Source organism: Coregonus clupeaformis, chromosome 1, assembly GCF_020615455.1.
Source record: "Coregonus clupeaformis isolate EN_2021a chromosome 1, ASM2061545v1, whole genome shotgun sequence".
In the NCBI taxonomy this organism is placed as follows: Eukaryota; Metazoa; Chordata; class Actinopteri; order Salmoniformes; family Salmonidae; genus Coregonus; species Coregonus clupeaformis.
This window is the reverse complement of record NC_059192.1, coordinates 96,409,231-96,433,751: the sequence shown is the minus strand read 5'-3', so window position 1 is coordinate 96,433,751 and position 24,521 is coordinate 96,409,231. Positions and strand designations below refer to the sequence as shown.

Sequence of the window (24,521 nt, the reverse complement as noted above, 5' to 3'; positions counted from 1 at the left end):
TGATGATATTTGAACACATTATTGATAACAATATGCTGCTATGAAATCAATACAAGCCATCTACTGACAGGATGGATTTAAAACTGGATAATCTACATTAGCCAGTGTTCTTCCCCTAGGACTAAAACAATTAGCTGTTGTTTTTTTTTTTTTGGGGGGGGGACTCCTATCCTCTTCACAGTCACAGAACATTTGATTTTAAATACTGAAAATAGGAATATTCAAGACAGGACAGTCAGATATTTCATATTCTTAGAAAATAAACACTTCTGGGACCCTTAGCTGCTCATCGGGAGGCCTTCAGCCTCTTCAAAAGAACGCTGTTTTTACACAGTGTGAGGTGGAAAGGAGGAACATTGTGGTTTTGATCACTCACTACTGTACTTGAAGTGGAAACACAATGGGAGAAATGGATGGTTCAGACACCATTTCAGAACTATTTCTCGGTGGCACCTGCCTTCGGAGAAAATGCTATGTATGGTGCAACAATGATTGAGGAAACTATGTATAGTATTTCCTTTTTAAAAGCAGGGCTCTTTTTGTGCAAACTAAGACACCTTTAGAAATGAAATCTTCATTCCCATTATGTAGGCAAGTCTTTCCTTCTTTGCCTATCAGTAAGGTTTTCATTAGTTAAAAGTACAGTAGGCTGTACTCCCTTTTCCTGTTATTATGAAACTCTACAACTCTCTGACAGCACCCTAAACCATATTCAACCAAATCTAGGCAATGTCCTACTAAACCACCACATTGCATGTCTGATGTTCTAAACCACTACCGTGCTGTTCAAATTCACAAAGGAAAGCTAAGATGGGATGACAGTGACACAGTTGACGTAAGAGGAAACAACCGTCAGAGCCTTGGCTCTGGTTGGCACGGAACAGGGCAAGGTTAAACGCTGATCAAGTACTTTTCATTTAGCTAGTGATGACTGCAGAGATACAGCCAACTGCTTCGTCACAGCACAGCCAGCCGCACACAGTCAGTAAACTTCTGACTTGCACTTGGGAGCAACTGCTCCGCTTTTGAGCTCATTGTCTCTCGTAAACCGGAATGATTTAAATGCCCTGTTAAAGCCAGGGCCTGTGGAGTAGGAAAGACATTCTTCCAATCCTACAGTTGGAGTAATTATTCATCAACAGCCACTACCAAATCAGAATGAAATGAAACAAGCTAAACATACTGAGGTATTATGCCAAACTGAATCAGACTCCTTGTCAGCAACGCGGATATGAAGGGGACGATTGGTTCTGAAGGGAAAGAGAAGCAGGTGGGAGGGTGAATATATATTGGGTGCGAGGCGTTTATTTTGTTCATGGAGACTAGTGAAAATTGGAGGCCTTCCTCCTCAGTGTGTCAGTCAGGCCTCTTTCTCACTCTCTCTGATCGCTGATCCAATGGTGTTGTCCTTCACCCATCGAACAGAAACCCAAATAATCTCCTGCACTCGGGTGTGTAGCTGTGGATTACTCAGGGAATATGAAATGTGGTGGCGAGGGGAAGACAACCTGAATTGCAAAGTGTTAATACTAATTGTAATTATTTTGCACTATGGCCTATTTATTGCCTTACCTCCATAACTTACTAATATGCCATTTAGCAGACGCTTTTATCCAAAGCGACTTACAGTCATGCGTGCATACATTTTTGCGTATGGGTGGTCCCGGGGATCGAACCCACTACCTTGGCATTACAAGCGCCGTGCTCTACCAGCTGAGCTACAGAGGACATACATTTGCACACACTGTATATAGATTTTCTATTGTGTTATTGATAGATTAATTTGTATTTTAAGAATAATGACTAAAGGAGCCTGCTTCATACACACAAGGTCTTTCTAACCAGACCGTTCAACTGAAAATATTCTGGAGATGGAGAGGAACAAAGGCTCCAACTGTGATTCCTAGAAATAAGTATTTGCAAACGGTAAGGTTGACATGTTGAGAGGCATTTGGTTTCAGGCATAAACTCAATAAAGGTTGTAACTTGTACTGTACTCCAGTCCTTGATTGCCTCTGAAATGAAACAAATTTCATATACGTCTAGCAAGCTGATGGTGACACCAACTGAGAAAATCTCATTATTTGGGGAGATTCATAAAGTGGACTTTGAGGAAAATAGTTTCTCCGTTTTCATAATTAGACCCTGTAGGGCATCCACCTTTGTGATACAATGCCTTCTGGGATTCCAATCATTTATTCAATCCAATGAAATAGGTTGAGATTGGCCAATTTCTCCTTTAAACTCCAGCCATGGGCAATGGGCATGAAGCAGAGCTCACTTGTGGAATGCAAGTACCTAGATTGACCAAGACCAACTCTCATTATCCGAAATGGCACTGAATAAAAGGCCCTACTTTTCCACCAAGATCACAAAAGGAGATGATCAGGGATAACATCCAATAAATATCCACATCGTTCTGGTAGAATCAGCAGTGCAATAAATCCACAAGGGGACTGATTGAGAATCATGAGCCATCAAGTAGGCAGATAGTTTTAAATATTTTATTTAAAAGGCAGTATTTCATAATCATGACTGAATAATTCATGGAAGTTTGTTCACCATGTCAAGGTAACGGCATGTTGTTGATTATTTCTTAACAGCTTGTGTAGATTGGTGAGGAGCAGGCAGCTCTGTCCTGGCAGCCAAGGCTGCCGAGCTGTGTGGGGTCTGTGGAATGGGGGGAGGCGGCAATCACGCACTGGGTGACAAAGTGAAACGTTTGGGGAGCAAGGGGCTGTCAGGTGATGATGCATGGGCAGCACTGAGGAAGTTGCAGGCTCCAGCTCTTGTTCCCGGGAAGTATCTGCTGCAAGCATCAGATATTTAGTCAGTCTTTACATTCCTGTAAATACAGTAGCCAGTCCCCATCAGATAGTCCTGTAAATACAGTAGCCAGTCCCCATCAGATAGTCCTGTAAATACAGTAGCCAGTCCCCATCAGATAGTCCTGTAAATACAGTAGCCAGTCCCCATCAGATAGTCCTGTAAATACAGTAGCCAGTCCCCCATGAGATAGTCCTGTAAATACAGTAGCCAGTCCCCCATGAGATAGTCCTGTAAATACAGTAGCCAGTCCCCCATGAGATAGTCCTGTAAATACAGTAGCCAGTCCCCCATGAGATAGTCCTGTAAATACAGTAGCCAGTCCCCCATGAGATAGTCCTGTAAATACAGTAGCCAGTCCCCCATGAGATAGTCCTGTAAATAGTAGCTAGTTCGATGAGGACTGTGGATGGTAAGGTCACCACTTAGGGGCAGATCAGTTGATAACATTAAACAGAGATTATAAACTCCAGTCTGTATACATGTAAATCCATAAAATGATACTGACTAGACACGTTACGAGCATCATATGATGACTAACAAATTGGATTCAATGAAACCTAATCAAATCTATTTTGGATGAACAATAGAATATGAATTTGTTTTGATCACTTGCTTAGTATTCATTCCATGAGATACAAACAAAACCTTAATTCATCCCCATACATAAAACACAGCCAAGTTACACTAAGTTTCACTCTAAATAGATGCCAATGAAAATCTTTCAGATTTCTCGAGTAATCCTGGTCCTTTTCCATGGTACTGAGTCTCCACTGAAACCCCTAAGCTGCAGTCTCCAGAGGGGCAGGAAAGTTGCCCACAGTACAGTCAACGAGAGTCAGCATAGCAACTGTTGCTCATGTCTCCACTGAGTGGCCATGATGTGCATAATTTACTTGACAGAGGTTAAAAAGTTTGACAAAGTAATGTGGTCTGCCCAATTTCGCTGTTTCATACGATTTGGGAACATCAATAAAATTGTTGACAGGTAGAAAAAAAGCAATGAGAGTTTAGCTACAGTCATTGATGGCTTGAAGTTCAGCCGACCTCCATGTCACCACAAACCACTGTGAGTGTAATGAATTGAACATTTCCCCAGCAGTAGTCTTAATTACTTTGGCATCCTCAAAATATATATTTTTAATTGGTATGCAGCCATTTCGGATGGGCTGAGTGGAGTAGAGGAGTGGGAGTGCTCAGAATCGTGACCGATACAGGGAGCAGCAAACATTCTCTCATTAGACCCTGGGTCTCACAGACAGGCAGATGGCTCCCTCAACTGTCAATCCATCAGGATCCATGGAAACAAACCCACTATTTTCCTTCTCTCTTCATTTGCCAAGCCCTCCCTCTTTACTCCAAGAACATTGTCATTGGCCCACCGTGCTGGTCCACCCTTCCTGCCAGCTGTGAGGGATATTCTCTGCATGCCATCATTCACACTCTCACGTTGCCAGTTTCAAGTCATTCTGGAAACGGTGCGTATAACAATTCATGCTGCCAGCTCAATTCACAACAAACAATTAAAACAGCGTTCATTCTATTTCAATTCCAGTTTTGGGGAAATGTAAAAAAAAAAAAAGTGAAAGCTGACCTGAATCTGATATACATTTCTAATACCCCTAGGAGAAAGATGGTGCATATTATCAGATCAATAAGATTACTATCTTTAATGAATTCAGTGATGCACCACTGGGAGAAAAATCAAGCCAAATCCGAAAGACAACAAAATACGAGTGTCCTTTTCCCTCCGATCGCTCGGAGACACACAGGGAGCCGACAACACCGCATTCCAGTGATATGAGCACAGGGCAATCACCACTGTATCCCAATAGACTGGGGCCCATATATATCCATTCCATGTTGCTGTAGGAGAGAGAGTTCAGTCAGGATTAAAGTAATCTATAGAATAAGATGGGAATCAGGGCCTCATTATGGTTCCATCATTTCTATACACAAGTTATGTAAAGCATAGACAGGCTGTTGGATGGAAGAACCGGGCAAGAACTTATGCGTCATTTTGCTGTTGCAGACTGGAGAAATAAAGCTTCTCCATAAAGCCAAATGCAACAACAACAAAAACACTTTCTATTGGGTTTTCTTTTGAGGAAGGAAAGGACTCATTGAAGATGTGATATTAATTAACACAGCTGAGCTCTTCATTGCTCAGTCTAATCATGGCCTCTAGAACACTGGTTAGGCTATAGAACACTGGTTAGGCTATAGAACACTGGTTAGGCTATAGAACACTGGTTAGGCTATAGAACACTGGTTAGGCTATAGAACACTGGTTAGGCTAAACATCATCTTCATTTGGACAGTGCTACTCAGAGTGACAAGATCAGGTTAGTTGGAAACTGAATTTAAGATCCAATTAGATTGAATAAATAATTTTTTCATATCTTTCTTGCCTCCAATATGCTCAACATCAAAATGTGATCTCAAAATATGACCTTGTGATACAAATGTAACAGGGTTGGTTATGTTTCCACTTGACACTGAAGAAATATGTATTCGATGTTCAGGTACTCCTATTGGTTGGTTGAATTTACATATCAATAAGGTGTTATGCCATTGGTCATGCTTGCAGATAGGAGAAAATAGCAAATGTAAATTCTTCCCAGTCTGATATTGACATGCAAGCGGTTGGTCACGTTCTGAAATACTGTATTCTATTTAAATATTTACGAGTTCACTATGTCCATGGCCTGTGTGTGTGTACTGTAGGTGTCAGGTACCTGTTAGATATTGGGGGCATCCTGGGATGTGCTTCTGTATGTTTTGCTGTAAGCAGGCTTTAATTGTAATGATCACATTAGCCCATGCTAATTCACAGTTATTTCCATGCTAACAGACGAATCACAAATCTACAGTCACCAACATACTGTTGTCCTGCACATCGAATGTGCTTCCTTGTGTCTATCGTCAGAATAAACACCAATCAACTGGGATCACTGGCTGGACAATGCTTTCTTTAAAAACGCAACGCAAGAGAGTTACGAAGTACGATCACATCGATTATACAAACATGGACGTCTCGGACAGGTGGGTCCATCTACTTTACAGATTAGTCTGGTTAAAAAATTGCATCATGCCACCCATGGAATTTACATCTTAGCCCCTAATATAATGACTTCTCTGAAGAAACACAGCTTCAGAGAACAGTCACTGATAACTAGCTATTTTTTTATTGTCATTTAGGGACCCTAAAATACAGTTTTGTGCAGTGTGGATTTACTGTGAAATGTATGACTTGTGTGAGCAAAAGGAAAAGGCTTGGAAATTGACATTTATCTAATGACACAGAAGAGAGGGTAAATGAAATATTCAATGTTTTGGTGCGTTTGTCAATGTCCTTTGATGTCTTCAATTCCTGCCTCCGAGTAGGCAAGCGTCTTGCTTTCACAATAGGAAAGACATGTTCAATTGCCTACAACACAACAGAGGAGGGATTATGTGTCATTGCTGATGAAGAAGTTTTAAAGCTTTCAGTCCTATTCAAAGAAGAAGGAAACAGATCACTGGCAGGGAAAGTGCGATTTCAGTTGCTCAACTTCCCGTAGGAATATGGTTTCCACACAGGGGGTTTAATTTACTGAAAATACTAGGGCTACTCTCTATTTCCCGGTGTTGGTCAGTGTTTTTAGCCTTTGGACTCAAAGCTCATGACAAATACCTGCAAAACTACCAACTCTGTTGGCTCACTTGGCTGCCCTGTTTTTTCCCAACAAACAGCCTACAGCTATTATCCAGTAAATCATTCCACACATACAGTCATATATTATCCATGTGCCCTGCTCTCATTGGTTGATCACTTAAACTGATAAAATGGTAGCCTGCACAGAGAATTGACATATACAAGTCAACTTTCTAACAGTCCTTTTTCCTAATCCTTTCTCATTTGCCAATATTTTAAAGTTAATATTTTCTAAGTTAAGTTTAAAGAGTAAAATCAGGTAAAACAGGTATGTACAGTACTAGCTACAGAGCCTTCAGAAAGTATTCACACCCCTTGACTTTTTCCACATTTTGTTGGGTTACAGCCTGAATTTAAAATAGATTACTTTGAAATGTTGTGTCACTGGCCTTCACATAATACCCCATAATGTCAAAGTGTAATTATGTTTTTTGGAATTTTGCAAATTAATACAAAATGAAAAGCTGAAATGTCTTGAGTTAATAAGTATTCAACTCATTTGTTATGGCAAGCCTAAATAGGTTCAGGAGTAAAAACGTGCTTAACAAGTCACATAATAAGTTGCATGGACTTACTCTGTGTTCAATAATAGTGTTTAACGTGATTTTTGAATGACTACCTCATCTCTGTACCCCACACATACAGATAAGGTCCCTCAATCGAGCAGTAATTTCAAACACAGATTCAACCACAAACACCAGGGAGATTTTACAATACCTCGCAAAGGGGGGCACCTATTGGTAGATGGATAAATATAAAAAAAGCAGACATTGAATATCCCTTTGAGCATGGTGAAGTTATTAATTACACTTTGGATGATATCAATACACCCAGTCACTACAAAGATACAGGCGTCCTTCCTAACTCAGTTGCCAGAGAGGCAGGAAACCGCTCAGGGATTTTACCATGAGGCCAATGGTGACTTTAAAACAGTTACAGAGTTTAATGGTTGTGATATGAGAAAACTGAGGATGGATCAACAACATTGTAGTTACTCCACAATACTAACCTAAATGACAGAGTGAAAAGAAGGAAGCCTGTACAGAATAAACATTTTCCGAAACTTGCATCCTGTTTGCAACAAGGCACTAAAGTAATAGAGCAAAATAATTGGCAACGCAAATCACTTTTTGTCCTGAATACAGTGTTATGTTTGGGACAAAATTTAATAGAGCACATTACTGAATACCACTCTCCATATTTTCAAGCATAGAGTGGCTGCATCATGTTATGGGTATGCTTGTAATCGTTATGGACTGGGGAGTTGGTCAGGATAAAAAAGAAACGGAATGGAGCCAAGCACAGGCAAAGTCCTATAGAGGAAACATTGTTCAGTCTGCTTTCCACCAGACATTGTGAGATGAATTCACCTTTCAGCAGGATAATAACCTAAAACACAAGGCCAAGATGACAGTGAATGTTCCTGAGTGGCTGAGTTACATTTTTGAATTAAATCTGCTTCAAAATCTATGGCAAGACCTGAAAATGGTTGTCTAGCAACAATCAACAACCAATTTGACAGAGCTTGAAGAATTTTGCAAAGAATAATGGGCAAATGTTGTACAATCCAGGTGTCAAAAGATCTTAGAGAGTTACCCAGAAAGACTCAGAGCTGTAATCACTGCCAAAGGTGATTCTAACATGTACTGACTCAGGGGTATGAATACTTCTCATTTACATTCCTGATTTTATTTTCAATACATTTGCAAATGTTTCTAAAAACATGTTTTCACCTTGTCATTATAGGGTATTGTGTGTAGATGGGTGAGAATCTGGAATAAGTCAAGGGGTATGAATACATTCTGAAGGCACTGTAATTAAAAGGAGGATGCCATCAGCACAACAAGTAGTTATCTGGCCACGGTATGACTTAAGTCTTAAACAGGTTTTACCCAAATGACAAAGACCAAAGCGGCAACAGATACAACAGCTCTTGAAATTAGTTTTATAGTCTTCTGAACAACTCCACCAAACTATCAAACAGTAGCCTTAACCCTCATTCAATAGTGAATTCCCACAGATGACAATAAACACACCACAGTTACGGTGGCTTTGTTTTCACGTTTGTTCCTTTTTTGCATGGCCTTAGTTGTTCTAGATTTCCACAGTGGTACGCTAAGACAAGCCAGCACTGTTATGGCTCTGTCTGCGAACCTCTACATTTTCAATAAGACCTGGAACATGCCATCATGTTCTTCAAACAGTGCTTTTGTTGTGTCTAAGGCAACCAGCATATTTATGAGTGCCATCAGAAACTTTGATCTGGGCAAGGCACTGAAGTGGTAAAACAATAATTTAATGTTATAAAGGAAAGGAAACCCAACTCCACTTTTTACAAAGTTAAGAAACTGTCTCTAAACCTCACCCATACAATAACTGCACACATTTTAAATTGTCTTAGATACTATAGATTTACAGATTGTAATAAGTAACTCAAGCTAAATAAAAATAGACTTTTGTCCTCATAGATCTTCAGCATCTGGTAGGTAGGCTAGGTTGATCCAGTTCCCCCATATCTACAGTGCAAGAGGGCATCAAAACGTGTATATTGGCAAGAGCAGCAAACCGCGAGCGCTATAATGTAATGGGTGCATTCTGTTCAAATCACATTGAGAGGAAACATCCACACGCAGCAAATGGAAATCTGAATATAAATTATGCAAAAGAAGAGCTGGGGAGTATTTGTAAAAATTTAACAAAAATAATAATAATCCAGAAAACCAGTAACGCTGAGATTCTGCTGGCAAATCCATTGTTCATCCTTCCAATAAAACAAAGCACATTGTTGAAGAAGGGTAGGAATGGGATCTTCCCTCTTCCATAAAACATGATTAGCCCAAGGAAAATCCATTGAAACAGGGTCTTAGGACAAAACTCAGGCAGCAGCACTGTCATTAAAAGCACAATGAGGCTCTACTACAGTTAACGCTGCTAGTCCTCAGATCACCACTACTGGCCGGTGGACTTCACACAATCCCAAACTCTACTGGGAAGTGCGGTCTCTCAAACACATGAGATTGTAACAAACTCATTCTCAGCTTTAACAAAACAAAGAGTCACACTTGACAGAGGGGCCAGAAATACAAACAGAAAGTGAGAGACTTTTCAGGGCAGTGGCCCTCCCTCTACACATAAACAGTTAAAGCCCAGCAGGAAAAACATGTCTAGTCAGCGGAGTAGTGAGGATGGCCTATGTGTTAGAAGTCCTCATGCCAAAGTACACATTCCTGCTGGTGCCATCCCTGGCCAGTCCCTTCAGAGTCATATTACTGTTTTACAGGCTGTACAGTGGCTTGAGCACATCTGCCCCTTGTTAGACGTAATACTGTCAGGAAGACAATCTCCTCATTTATCCAAGTATTACAACCATTTGGGATTCACCAGTGTCCAAGTCAAGCTGTTTTACTGCCCCCTGTTATACAGAGAGACTGAGCATTGGAAAGCTTTATGTTAATACCTCATAACTTATGAGGTAACATTTCTCAGAACAGGAAATACAGTTGAAGTCGGAAGTATATATACACACCTTAGCCAAATACATTTGAACTCAGTTTTTCACAATTCCTGACATTTAATCCTGTCTTAGGTCAGTTAGGATCACCACTTTATTTTAAGAATGTGAAATGTCAGAATAATAGTAGAGAGAATGATTTATTTCAGCTTTTATTTCTTTCATCACATTCCCAGTGGGTCAGAAGTTTACATACACTCAATTAGTATTTGGTAGCATTGCCTTTAAATTGTTTAACTTGGGTCAAACATTTTGGGTAGCCTTCCACAAGCTTCCCACAATAAGTTGGGTGAATTTTGGCCCATTCCTCCTGACAGAGCTGGTGTAACAGAGTCAGGTTTGTAGGCCTCCTTGCTCGCACACGCCTTTTCAGTTCAGCCCACACATTTTCTATAGGTTTGAGGTCAGGGCTTTGTGATGGCCACTCCAATACCTTGACTTTGTTGTCCTTAAGCCATTTTGCCACAACTTTGGAAGTATGCTTGGGGTCATTGTCCATTTGGAAGACCCATTTGCGACCAAGCTTTAACTTCCTGACTGATGTCTTAAGATGTTGCTTCAATATATCCACATAATTTTCCTTCCTCATGATGCCATCTATTTTGTGAAGTGCACCAGTCCCTGCTGCAGCAAAGCACCCACACAGCATGATGCTGCCACACCCGTGCTTCATGGTTGGGATGGTGTTCTTCAGCTTGCAAGCTTCCCCCTTTTTCCTCCAAACATAACGATGGTCAATTATGGCCAAACAGTTCTATTTTTGTTTCATCAGACCAGAGGACATTTCTCAAAAAAGTACGATCTTTGTCCCCATGTGCAGTTGCAAACCATAGTCTGGCTTTTTTATGGCGGTTTTGGAGCAGTGGCTTCTTCCTTGCTGAGCGGCCTTTCAGGTTATGTCGATATAGGACTTGTTTTACTGTTGATATAGATACTTTTGTACCTGTTTCCTCCAGCATCTTCACAAGGTCCTTTGCTGTTGTTCTGGGATTGATTTGCACTTTTCGCACCAAAGTACGTTCATCTCTAGGAGACAGAACGCGTCTCCTTCCTGAGCGGTATGACGGCTGCATGGTCCCATGGTGTTTATACTTGCGTACTATTGTTTGTACAGATGAACGTGGTACCTTCAGGCGTTTGGAAATTGCTCCCAAGGATGAACCAGACTTGTGGAGGTCTACAATCTTTTTCTGAGGTATTTTGATTTTCCCATTATGTCAAGCAAAGAGGCACTGAGTTTGAAGGTAGGCCTTGAAATACATCCACAGGTACACCTCCAATTGACTCAAATGATGTCAATTAGCCTATCAGAAGCTTCTAAAGCCATGACATTTTCTGGAATTTTCCAAGCTGTTTAAAGGCACAGTCAACTTAGTGTATGTAAACTTCTGACACACTGGAATTGTGATACAGTGAATTATAAGTGAAATAATCTGTCTGTAAACAATTGTTGGAAAAATTACTTGTGTCATGCACAAAGTAGATGTCCTAATCGACTTGCCAAAACTATAGTTTGTTAACAAGAAATGTGTGGAGTGGTTGAAAAACTAGTTTTAAATGACTCCAACCTAAGTGTATGTAAACTTCTGACTTCAACTGTAAGTCCGAAAGATTAAAGCAGAATAAAAAAGTAATCATTTAAAAGCTCACAGTGGGATATCAAAGAACAAATTATTTCAGAGTAGGATACTTTTCCTCATCATGGCACTGAGTATTACCACTGCTGGAGATTAATGACGAGCTCCAAGCACCTGAATCACCCTATTGAACAAAACAATAATGGAAGAACACTGACAGTTTTGCACATCAGTAGAGCTCCTCAAGCATTGCAAGAGGACAGATCAGCTGTCTGCAGAACAGAGAGAGTGTGCTCCAAACCAGGTCCATTTGTATGGCTTAGCCAGGAAGCAGATAAGAGCAACACACACCGGATAAAGACAAGTAGACAACAACCCACAAAAACAGTGTTTCCTGCTGATCAGGATCAGAGCACGGGAGAGATTTAACTTGGGTTTTCCCACTTTGTGATCAGCGGGCCCATCCAGCCCCTCTTTATTCAGCCTAGTCAGTATTAGATCAGGGATTGCTCTGCTGGATCAATAGGGCAGAAGCTGGGAGGGCCTGGAATGCTCTCTAAACACTTTTTATGGCTCCATGTAAAACCATGTATGAGGCAAAGGTCAGGATAGAGCAGGGGCATCAAAAGCAATGTGCTCTCCACATGGCAACACATTTCCCCTCACACGGAGGCAACACATTTCCCCTCACAGGGAGGCAACACATTTCCCCTCACAGGGAGGCAACACATTTCCCCTCACAGGGAGGCAACACAATTTCCCTCACAGGGAGGCAACACAATTCCCCTCACAGGGAGGCAACACAATTCCCCTCACTGGGAGGCAACACATTTCCCCTCACTGGGAGGCAACACATTTCCCCTCACAGGGAGGCAACACATTTCCCCTCACAGGGAGGCAACACATTTCCCCTCACAGGGAGGCAACACATTTCCCCTCACAGGCAGGCAACACATTTCCCTTCACAGGCAGGCAACACAAATCCACAAAATAATTGTTGGATTTCAAAAATGGTTTTGTTACGCTGAGTTATTCCGTAAACAATGGGAGATTGCAACTTGCCACATCATAATAAGTTGCCTGAGGAGAATAAAACAGGACTAGATGTTAGATCTGACAGAGGGAATAGTAATCCAGGAGGACTAGGTGTTAGATCTGACAGAGGGAATAGTAATCCAGGAGGACTAGGTGTTAGATCTGACAGAGGGAATAGTAATCCAGGAGGACTAGGTGTTAGATCTGACAGAGGGAATAGTAATCCAGGAGGACTAGGTGTTAGATCTGACAGAAGGAATAGTAATCCAGGAGGACTAGGAACACTCAAATATTAGAATACATTTGTGAATGAATACCATTATTATTACAAACATTATTCCAGCAAATTAATCAAACATCCAGTGGGCTGTTCAAAACTGAAAAAAAATTAACCTGAGGATTATCAGTTATGACATCAGCAAAGACTGAAGAAATTCTCCCTCTGCTTTAAACACACTTGACCTTTTTAATGTACACTTTCTAATACTTGCAAATTAATGAATTATTATTCCAAAGAGAGCTTTGATTTAACAAGCTGAGAAAGCACAGCATGGCCATTCACACTCACAGGCACTACAATGTTGTCCGCTGAGCCAGAGCAGAACAACCAGCTTGTCAATAATTGTGTTACAGATTGGAGATCAGATCAAACACATTGGAGCCAGAGATAAAAGCTGCCAATCTGGTTACCATACACGTCCAGTGAGTGCATTCTCGCCAAGCCGCAGCCGCTCCCAATACAATATTGTGACAGGTTGGGGAGAGCATCCATCATCCGACCTGGCTGCTTACACGGAGGACCTCCAACCTGCATGACTTCATAGAGGCCTAATTTAAGGCCTTTCAGTATATTGTTTACTCACAGTTCAAGGCAGCAATTCACTCCATGTTAAGTTTATGTGGCGTGTTCAAAGTGAAAGTGTAGGGTTGAAACTGTAAATGTCTGGGTGACGGTTTGGGTAAAATGTATGTCTGTGAAAAATAAATTGCTCGGTGGAGAGCAATAAATTAGATCATATTTAAAATGGTTAGAGGCCTTCTGAGCTGTGAGTACAGACAGAAGCCTGAACATCTGCTGTACATTCCATCACACCATTCAAACTAAGATGCAAAAAAGAGGCAGGTAGCCTAGCGGTTAAGAGCATTTTGCCAGTAACGGAAAGGTCGCTGGTTCGAATCCCCAAGCAGACTAGGTGAAAAATCTGCCGATGTGCCCTTGAGCAAGGTACTTAACCCTAATTGCTCCTGTAAGTGCTCTTGATAAGAGCCTCTGATAAATGACTACAATTTTTTATGTAAGGACTTCGATAAAATTGAAATATATATATATATACACACACACACACACACGTGTGATAAGAATAAAAATACACTCTACCTAAATTGCAGTGAAGAGCACTGTCAATAGTCCGAAACAGCAGAGGGTTCCAGTCCTGCAGTAGCAGGAGGAAGCATAAAGCTGTTGGGCTCTCAGCCACTGTGGTCTCCTTTTACTGTTGCTCTCCTGCAACATTGCAAAGCAGCATCTTCCCAAATCCCAGACAGACAGCTCTGATAGGCCTACAGCTGATGGACTAATTGTAGATATAGCCTGTCTTACACATGGATAGAAATACAATGAAAATGCATTCTGTTGAGGGCTCATCTCCGTCCACAACAAAAGTCAGACATCAGATGCCCCCTTCCCACAGAGAGGACACCAGCAGCACCGTTATCACCACTATTTGAGTCCAATGTGGGAGTTTAGCACAGCAGTGTCATTTCTGAGAGGTACCCTGTGATTTGGCCTTGAGGCATCCCACTGCCAGCTAAATGAGTAACTGCTCGCTGATAACTGGAGATTAGGCCTTTGTTAATCAAATCAGAATGCCCATGGGTCCTTATCTAGCTGCACCACCTATCAGCCTAATGTCAAATGAAAGGAGCAAAATGACAGATCACACATTGACAAGAGGAGAGCAAATAGCGGCCCAAGAAAAGGGGACAGGTGTTATCACAGGCGTTGGTTCCATGATAAAAACACTCATATTTTTGCTGAATGGACTTAACCATAAGTGACGTGTTTGACCTCGTCAGTCCTGTATAATAAGGTAACAGAGAAAGAATAATGAATAGCTTGGGAGAGAACTATAGTGCTTAGGCTATAAAAAAAATAAAAATAAAAAAAATTGGTCATTTAGCAGACGCTCTTATCCAGAGCGACTTACAGGAGCAATTAGGGTTAAGTGCCTTGCTCAAGGGCACATCGACAGATGTTTCACCTAGTCGGCTCGGGGATTAGAACCAGCGACCTTTCGGTTACTGGCACAATGCTCTTAACCGCTAAGCTACCTGCCGCCCTATAAACTACAGGCATTAGCCTATTCCTCACTTGAAATTGTATGACCATAAATAAGCAGGGATTTTAACAATGGCAGACGACGCATAAGGTTTGCATATTTTGTTACAATGTAGCCTATATATTTCCTGCCAGTATAGCAAAGGGGGAGTATATTTCAACAATGAAGTATATTTGTAGCGATATACTTCACTGTTGAGGTCTTCCTAAATAGTTGAATAAGTAAGTGGTGTGTGCGTGAAACACAGCTCTTGATAAAGTGGTTACAACAGCCCAGCTATTCAATCACAGCAAACTTATACGATACCAGACAGCGCAACGTTCAAATCACACAATAGCTATTTCCATTTTTCAAGCAAATGAAGATAATCTACTTGATGATGGAAACTGATTTTGGAACGATATAATGTTCCATAATATAAAGCGCCTATCAAAATAGCCACTTGTTAAACATCTTCACAGCATGTTTCGCTTTAGTCTTGAAAGGATTCCACCGACTGAATTCTCCTGCAAGCGAGCTATGGGGTGTATTCATTACGGAAACGGTTTACCGTTTAAGAACCAAACGGAATCAAACAGAGAAAAACGAAAGTATGATGTTGGACAAATTCAGGAAGGTAGCTAATCGTTTCGTTCCGTTTAAGAAACGTTTTGCACCAGAATCGGCATAATGAATACATCCCTGATTAATTTTCGATAAGCGCAAAGTGTCGGGGAAACCTACCTTTCGACTGAACGTTGTTCCCGAATAGAAATAATATGCTATGCCAAGCACCCACAGGACCGCGAAGCATAGTAATATCCTCGATTTCCTTCGCATTGCTGTCTGTTTGAATGTGAAATAATTGTCCGATAGCCTATTGCTTTGATTAAAGCGTCCTGTATCCGAGCTGTGTGCCTGCTATTGCCGAGCAGAGTTCAGTGCAGCTTCGGCAGTCGAGCAGAGAAAGCAGGAAACAGCCAACATCACGGGGTTAGAGGGGAAAGGCCGTATCTAATCCAATCACACTCCGTGGAAGGAGGAGTAATGGGGGTTGGTACGTTTGGAGCTCTGCATGCATTCTTGTCTTTGACAGAATAAACATTGTTGCAATATTGTAGTGATTTATTAGTGGATTAATTATTTTAGCTTTTGAAACATTGTCGCAGTGGATTTTAAAACGATCCAGTTTGTGTAACAGATTAAGCGGAGACTACGGCCTGTGTAGATGGTAGCAATATTGTAGTCCATAATATAAAAGTAACAGAGAGGGTTATGGTGTTCATTTCCCCCCACGATGAAATCGGGGAGGGGAGTGTGAATCAGTCTCCGTCCTTACGTTCTTCGTTGGTTTGTTCGTTTATTCGTATGTTCATTCGTATGTCAGTCACACGCGATATCTCAGAGATGAGAGAGCACTGGCCCGGTTTTACGAAACTTGGGTGAATTGCCGCGTTCTGGTGCTAGTCGGAACTAGGAAACTATTGATTTTTTCCGACTTGCTGATTTTTTGAATGCGTCACGTGTATAAATACAACCGGTTAGCAAATCGGTAATTCCGAGTAACCTAGTTCCGACTAGCACGTGAACTGGGCAAATGATGAGTCTTGCCATAGCCGGCATTTACAAAATTACACTGATTGACCAGATGGTGGCGCTATAACAAGAGACTGAAAATGCAAACTTTTAAAGGTCACACCCAAAGTCCTAACTTTGTGTTGATTATAGGGTCAATGGGTTCTATGGCCCCCCGAAAATTTGGTCCAATTGTATTAGGTATATTAGTTATTTTTTTAGTTTTAGATTAAAAAAATCTATTTCTCTGGCCAATTGTATTAGTATAAAATAATATAATTTGAGCATACAATATACACTACATGATCAAAAGTATGTGGACACCTGCTCGTCAAACATCTCATTCCAAAATCATGGGCATTAATATGGAGTTGGGAAGGCTTTCCACTAGATGTTCGAACATTGCTGTGGGACATGCTTCCTTTCAGCCACAAGAGCATTAGTGAGGTCGGGCACTAATGTTGGGCGATTACGCCTGGCTCGCAGTCGGCGTTCCAATTCATCCCAAAGGTGTTAGATGGGGTTGAGGTCAGGGCACTGTGCAGGCCGGTCAAGTTCTTCCACACCGATCTCGACAAACCATTTCTGTATGAACCTAGCTTTGTGCACGGGGGCATTGTCATGCTGAAACAGGAAAGGGCCTTCCACAAACTGTTGCCACAAAGTTGGAAGCACAGAATCGTCTAGAATGTCATTGTATGCTGTAGCGTTAAGATTTCCCTTCACTGGAACTAAGGGGCCTAGCCCAAACCATGAAAAACAGCCACAGACTATTATTCCTCCTCCACCAAACTTTACAGTTGGCACTCTCCATTGGGGCAGGTAGCGTTCTCTTGGCATCTGCCAAACCCAGATTCGTCCATCGGACTGATTCATCACTCCAGAGAATGCTTTCCACTGCTCAACAGTCCAATAGCAGCGAGCTTTACACCACTCCAGCCAACGCTTGGCATTGCGCATAGTGATCTTAGGCTTGTGTGTGGCTGCTTGACCATGGAAACCCATTTCATGAAGCTCCCGATGAACAATTATTGTGCTGATGTTGCTTCCAACTCAGTAGTGAGTGTTGCAACCGAGGACAGACGATTTTTTGCGCTTCAGCACTCGCAGTCCTGTTCTGTGAGCTTTGTGGCCTACCACTTCGCGGCTGAGCCGTTGTTGCTCCTAGACATTTCCACTTCACAATAACAGCACTTACAGTTGACCCGGACAGCTCTAGCAGGGCAGAACTTTGACGATCTGACTTGTTTAACACCTGTAGCCCAACTGATGCAGCATAATGGCTATAAATAAAAAGGCTGAAGCATGGGGTTGGTACATTTGTGCTAATCATTAACTAGATCAGTGCTTCCCAAACTTTTTCATGCCCCCCCCCCCCCCACAGATCAGGGTTGGGTTATAAAAAAATATCTAAAACTTTGAACATCCCACGGAGCACCATTCAATCCATTATTAAAAAATGGAAAGAATATGGCACCACAACAAACCTGCTAAGAGGGGACCGCCCACCAAAACTCACGGACCAGGCAAGGAGGGCATTAATCAGAGAGGCAACAAAGAAACCAAAGATAACCCTGAAGGAGCTGCAAAGCTCCACAGTGGAGATTGGAGTATCTGTCTATAGGACCACTTTAAGCCGTACACTCCACAGAGCTGAGCTTTATGGAAGAGTGGCCAGAAAAAAGCCATTGCTTAAAGAAAAAAATAAGCAAGTACGTTTGGTGTTTGCCAAAAGCCATGTGGGAGACTCCCCAAACATACAGAAGAAGGTACTCTGGTCAGATGAGACTAAAATTGAGCTTTTTGACCATCAAGGAAAACGCTATGTCTGGCGCAAACCCAACACCTCTCATCACCCGGAGAACACCATCGGCAGGGACTGGGAAACTGGTCAGAATTGAAGGAATGATGGATGGCGCTAAATACAGGGAAATTCTTCAGGGAAACATGTTTCAGTCTTCCAGAGATTTGAGACTGGGACGGAGGTTCACCTTCCAGCAGGACAATGACCCTAAGCATACTGCTAAAGCAACACTTGAGTGGTTTATAGGAAAACATTTAAATGTCTTGGTATGACTTAAAGATTGCTGTACATCAGCAGAATCCATCCAACTTGAAGGAGCTGGAGCAGTTTTACCTTGAAGAATGGGCAAAAATCCCAGTGGCTAGATGTGCCAAGCTTATACAGTGAGGGAAAAAAGTATTTGATCCCCTGCTGACTTTGTACCTTTGCCCACTGACAAAGACATGACCAGTCTATAATTTTAATGGTAGGTTTATTTGAACAGTGGGGCGGCAGGTAGCTTAGTGGTTAAGAGCATTGTGCCAGTAACCGAAAGGTCACTGGTTCTAATCCCAGAGCCGACTAGGTGAAAAATCTGTCGATGTGCCCTTGAGCAAGGCACTTAACCCTAATTGCTCCTGTAAGTCGCTCTGGATAAGAGCGTCTGCTAAATGACCAAAAAAAAAAAAAAAAATCTGATTCAATGAATGATGGAGCTGAGTTTGCCTTTTGTCCCAACATTTCATTTAAAGTGCTCCAAAGCTTTTTACTACCATTCTTTATGTCATTTATCTTTGTTTCATAGTGTTTCTTCTTCTTTTTATTCAGTTTAGTCACATGATTTCTAAATTTGCAATACGTTTGCCAATTGGTTGTGAAAGTGTTGTGGTCAGATGAGACCAAAATCGAGCTCTTTTGCATCAACTCAACTCGCCGTGTTTGGAGGAGGAGGAATGCTGCCTATGACCCCAAGAACACCATCCCCACCGTCAAACATGGAGGTGGAAACAATATGCTTTGGGGGTGTTTTTCTGCTAAGGGGACAGGACAACTTCACCGCATAAAAGGGACGATGGACGCCGCCATGTACCGTCAAATCTTGGGTGAGAACCTCCTTCCCTCAGCCAGGGCATTGAAAATGGGTCGTGGATGGGTATTCCAGCATGACAATGACCCAAAACACACAGCCAAGGCAACAAAGGAGTTGCTCAAGAAGAAGCACATTAAGGTCCTGGAGTGGCCTAGCCAGTCTCCAGACCTTAATCCCATAGAAAATCTGTGGAGGGAGCTGAAGGTTCGAGTTGCCAAACATCAGGCTCGAAATCTTATTGACTTGGAGAAGATCTGCAAAGAGGAGTGGGACAAAATCCCTCCTGAAATGTGTGCAAACATGGTGGCCAACTACAAGAACCGTCTGACCTCTGTGATTGCCAACAAGGGTTTTGCCACCAAGTACTAAGTCATGTTTTGCAGAGGGGTCAAATACTTATTTCCCTCATTACAATCTTGTCCCTGACATTCTTGGAGAGCTCTTTGGTCTTGGCCATGGTGGAGAGTTTGGAATCTGATTAATTGATTGCTTCTGTGGACAGGTGTCTTTTATACAGGTAACAAACTGAGATTAGGAGCACTCCCTTTAAGAGTGTGCTCCTAATCTCAGCTCGTTACCTGTATAAAAGACACCTGGGAGCCAGAAATCTTTCTGATTGAGAGGGGGTCAAATACTTATTTCCCTCATTAAACTGCAAATCAATTTATAACATTTTTGACATGCGTTTTTCTGGATTTTGTTGTTGGTATTCTGTCTCTCACTGTTCAAATAAACCTACCATTAAAATTATAGACTGATCATGTCTTTGTCAGTGGGCAAACGTACAAAATCAGCAGGGGATCAAATACTTATTTCCCTCACTGTATATATTCTTAAATCCCATTCCTTACTTTTTTGTGTGTATTGGGTATATGTTGTGAAATTGTTAGATATTACTGCACTGTCGGAGCTAGAAGCACAAGCATTTCGCTACACCCGCTATAACATCTGCTAAACACGTGTATGTGACAAATACAAATTTATTTGATTTGATTTCACTATGGAGCCTGACTGTATAAGGCCTGCTTCACTATGGAGCCAGAATGTATAAGGCCTGCTTCACTATGGAGCCTGGATGTATAAGGCCTGCTTCACTATGGAGCCTGGCTGCATAAGGCCTGCTTCACAATGGAGCCTTTAGCATCTCCATGGTTCTCCATCCGCACAATTTCCTCACAGCAGAAATGTTATGGCTACCAATTTCATACCCACACGTCACCTATGCTGCTTCGAAAAGCTTGCCAGTGAGATCAGAAGGTTGCCGTTGATAATGGCTTACCAGTGAGATCAGAAGGTTCCCATTGATAATGGCTTACCAGTGAGATCAGAAGGTTGCCATTGATAATGGCTTACCAGTGAGATCAGAGGGAAGCCGTTGATAATGGCTTACCAGTGAGATCAGAGGGTTGCCATTGATAATGGCTTACCAGTGAGATCAGAAGGTTGCTGTTGATAATGGCTTACCAGTGAGATCAGAGGGTCACCATTGATAATGGCTTACCAGTGAGATCAGACGGTTGCCGTTGATAATGGCTTACCAGTGAGATCAGAAGGCTGCCTTTGATAATGGCTTGCCAGTGAGATAGGAAGGTTGCCATTGATAATTGCTTACCAGTGAGATCACAATGTTACCATTGATAATGGCTTACCAGTGAGATCAGAAGTTTACCGTTGAAAATGGCTTACCAGTGAGATCAGAAGGTTGCCGATGATAATGTCTTACCAGTCAGATCAGAGAGTCACCATTGATAATGGCTTACCACTGAGATCAGAGGATTGCCATTGATAATGGCTTACCAGTGAGATCAGAGGGTTGCCATTGATAATGGCTTACCAGTGAGATCAGAAGGATGCCGTTGATAATTGCTTACAAGTGAGATCAGAGGGTAGACGTTGATAATGGTGTACCAGTGAGATCAGAGGTTCGCCGTTGATAATGGCAGATTAATGAGATCAGAGTGTTGCCATTGATAATTGCTTATCAGTGAGATCAAATGAAATCAAATGAAATCAAATTGTATTTGTCACATACATGTGTTTAGCAGATGTTATAGCAGGTGTAGCGAAATGCTTGTGCGTCTAGCTCCGACAGTGCAGTAATATCTAACAAACAGTGCAGTAATATCTAACAAACAGTGCAGTCATATCTAACAAGCATTATAAACGGCGAGATCAGAGTGAGATCAGAGAGTCGCCGTTGATAATGTCTTACCAGTCAGATCAGAGAGTCACCATTGATAATGGCTTACCAGTTAGATCAGAGGATCGCCGTTGATAATGACTTACCAGAGAGATCAGAGGGTTGCAGTTGATAATGGCTTACCAGTGAGATACTAATCAGAGGGTTGCCGTTGATAATTGCTTACCAGTGAGATCAGAGGGTCGCCGTTGATAATGGTGTACCAGTGAGATCAGAGGGTTGCCGTTGATAATGGCGTATTAGTGAGATCAGAGTGTTGCCAATGATAATGGCTTACCAGTGAGATCAGAAGGTTGCCGTTGATAATGTCTTACCAGTAAGTTCAGAGAGTCGCCATTGATAATGGCTTACCCGTGAGATCAGAGGGTTGATGTTGATAATGGCTTACCTGTGAGATCAGAGGGTTGCCGTTGATAATGGCTTACCAGTGAGATCAGAGGGTCGCCGTTGACAGTGGCTTACCAGTGAGATAAGAGGGTCGCAGTTGATAATGGCTTACCAGTGAGATCAGAGGATCAGAGGGTCAACGTTTATAATGGCTTACCAGTGAGATAAGAGGGTCATCGTTGATAATGGCATATTAGTGAGATCAGAAGGTTGCCGTTGATAATGTCGTACCAGTAAGTTCATAGGGTTGCCGTTGATAATGGTTTACCAGTGAGATCAGAGGGTTGCCGTCGATAATGGCTTACCAGTGAGATCAGAGGGTCGCCGTTGACAGTGGCTTACCAGTGAGATAAAAGGGTCGCAGTTGATAATGCTTACCAGTGAGATCAGAGGGTCGCCGTTGATAATATCTTGCCAGTGAGATCAGAGGATCAGAGGGTCAACGTTTATAATGGCTTACTAGTGAGATAAGAGGGTTACAGTTAATAATGGCTTACCAGTGAGATCAGAGGGTTGCCGTTGATAATCGCTTACCAGTGAGATCAGAGAGTCACCATTGATAATGGCTTACCAGTTAGATCAGAAGGTTGCCGTTGATAATGTCTTACCAGTAAGTTCAGAGAGTCGCCGTTGATAATGGCTTACCCGTGAGATCAGAGGGTTGATGTTGATAATGGCTTACCTGTGAGATCAGAGGGTTGCCATTGATAATGGCTTACCAGTGAGATCAGAGGGTCGCCGTTGACAGTGGCTTACCAGTGAGATAAGAGGGTCGCAGTTGATAATGGCTTACCAGTGAGATCAGAGGATCAGAGGGTCAACGTTTATAATGGCTTACCAGTGAGATAAGAGGGTCATCGTTGATAATGGCGTAATAGTGAGATCAGAGTGTTGCCAATGATAATGGCATACCAGTGAGATCCGAAGGTTGCCGTTGATAATGTCTTACCAGTAAGTTCAGAGGGTTGCCATTGATAATGGTTTACCAGTGAGATCAGAGGGTCGCCGTTGACAGTGGCTTACCAGTGAGATAAGAGGGTCGCAGTTGATAATGCTTACCAGTGAGATCAGAGGGTCGCCGTTGATAATAGCTTGCCAGTGAGATCAGAGGATCAGAGGGTCAACCTTTATAATGGCTTACCAGAGAGATCAGAGGGTTACAGTTAATAATGGCTTACCAGTGAGATCAGAGGGTTGCCGTTGATAATTGCTTACCAGTGAGATCAGAGGGTTGCCGTTGATAATGGCTTACCAGTGAGATCAGAAGGTTTCCGTTGATAATGTCTTACCAGTCAGATCAGAGAGTCGCCATTGATAATGGCTTACCAGTTAGATCAGAGGATCGCCGTTGATAATGGCTTACCTGTAAGATCAGAGGGTTGCTGTTGATAATGGCTTACCAGTGAGATCAGAGGGTCGGCGTTGACAGTGGCTTACCAGTGAGATAAGAGGGTCGCAGTTGATAATGGCTTACCAGTGAGATCAGAGGGTCGCCGTTGATGATAGCTTGCCAGTGAGATCAGAGGATCAGAGGATCAACGTTGATAATGGTGTACCAGTGAGATCAGAGGGTTGCCGTCGATAATGGCTTACCAGTGAGATCAGAGGGTCGCCGTTGATAATAGCTTGCCAGTGAGATCAGAGGATCAGACAGTCAACGTTTATAATGGCTTAACAGTGAGATAAGAGGGGCATCGTTGATACTGGCGTATTAGTGAGATCAGAGTGTTGCCAATGATAATGGCTTACCAGTGAGATCAGAAGGTTGTCGTTGATAATGTCTTACCAGTAAGTTCAGAGAGTCGCCGTTGATAATGGCTTACCCATGAGATCAGAGGGTTGATGTTGATAATGGCGTACTAGTGAGATCAGAGGGTCGGCGTTGACAGTGGCTTACCAGTGAGATCAGAGGGTCGCAGTTGATAATGGCTTACCAGTGAGATCAGAGGGTCGCCGTTGATAATAGCTTGCCAGTGAGATCAGATGATCAGAGGGTCAACGTTTATAATGGCTTACCAGTGAGATAAGAGGGTCATCGTTGATAATGGCGTACCAGAGAGATCAGAGGGTTGCAGTTATTAATGGCTTACCAGGGAGATCAGAGGGTTGCCGATGATAATGGCGTATTAATGAGGTCAGAGTTTTGCCAATGACAATGGCTTACCAGTGAGATCAGAAGGTTTCCGTTGACAATGTCTTACCAGTCAGATCAGAGAGTCGGCATTGATAATGGCTTACCAGTTAGATCAGATGATCGCCGTTGATAATGGCTTACCAGTTAGATCAGATGATCGCCGTTGATAATGGCTTACCTGTGAGATCAGAGGGTTGCAGTTGATAATGGCTTACCAGTGAGATCAGAGGGTTGCCGTTGATAATTGCTTACCAGTGTGATCAGAGGGTCGCCGTTGATAATGGTGTACCAGTGATATCAGAGGGTTGCCGTTGATAATGGCGTATTAGTGAGATTTGAGTGTTGCCAATGATAATGGCTTACCAGTGAGATCAGAAGATTGCCGTTG

The 24,521-nt window shown here is 42.3% G+C and overlaps 1 protein-coding gene across 2 annotated transcripts in view; it reads right to left on the bottom strand.

Moving 5' to 3' along the window:
• Window positions 1–15,929, bottom strand: part of LOC121577986 (polypeptide N-acetylgalactosaminyltransferase 2) — a 93,371-nt gene extending 77,442 nt beyond the window's left edge. For both annotated transcript variants that reach the window (XM_041892022.2, XM_041892030.2), the window contains exon 1: window positions 15,709–15,929. In XM_041892022.2, coding sequence (XP_041747956.1) covers window positions 15,709–15,804 — 96 coding nt within the window. In that variant the 5' untranslated portion in view covers window positions 15,805–15,929. The remainder of the gene's footprint in view (window positions 1–15,708) is intronic.
• Between the last annotated feature and the right edge of the window lie 8,592 nt (window positions 15,930–24,521).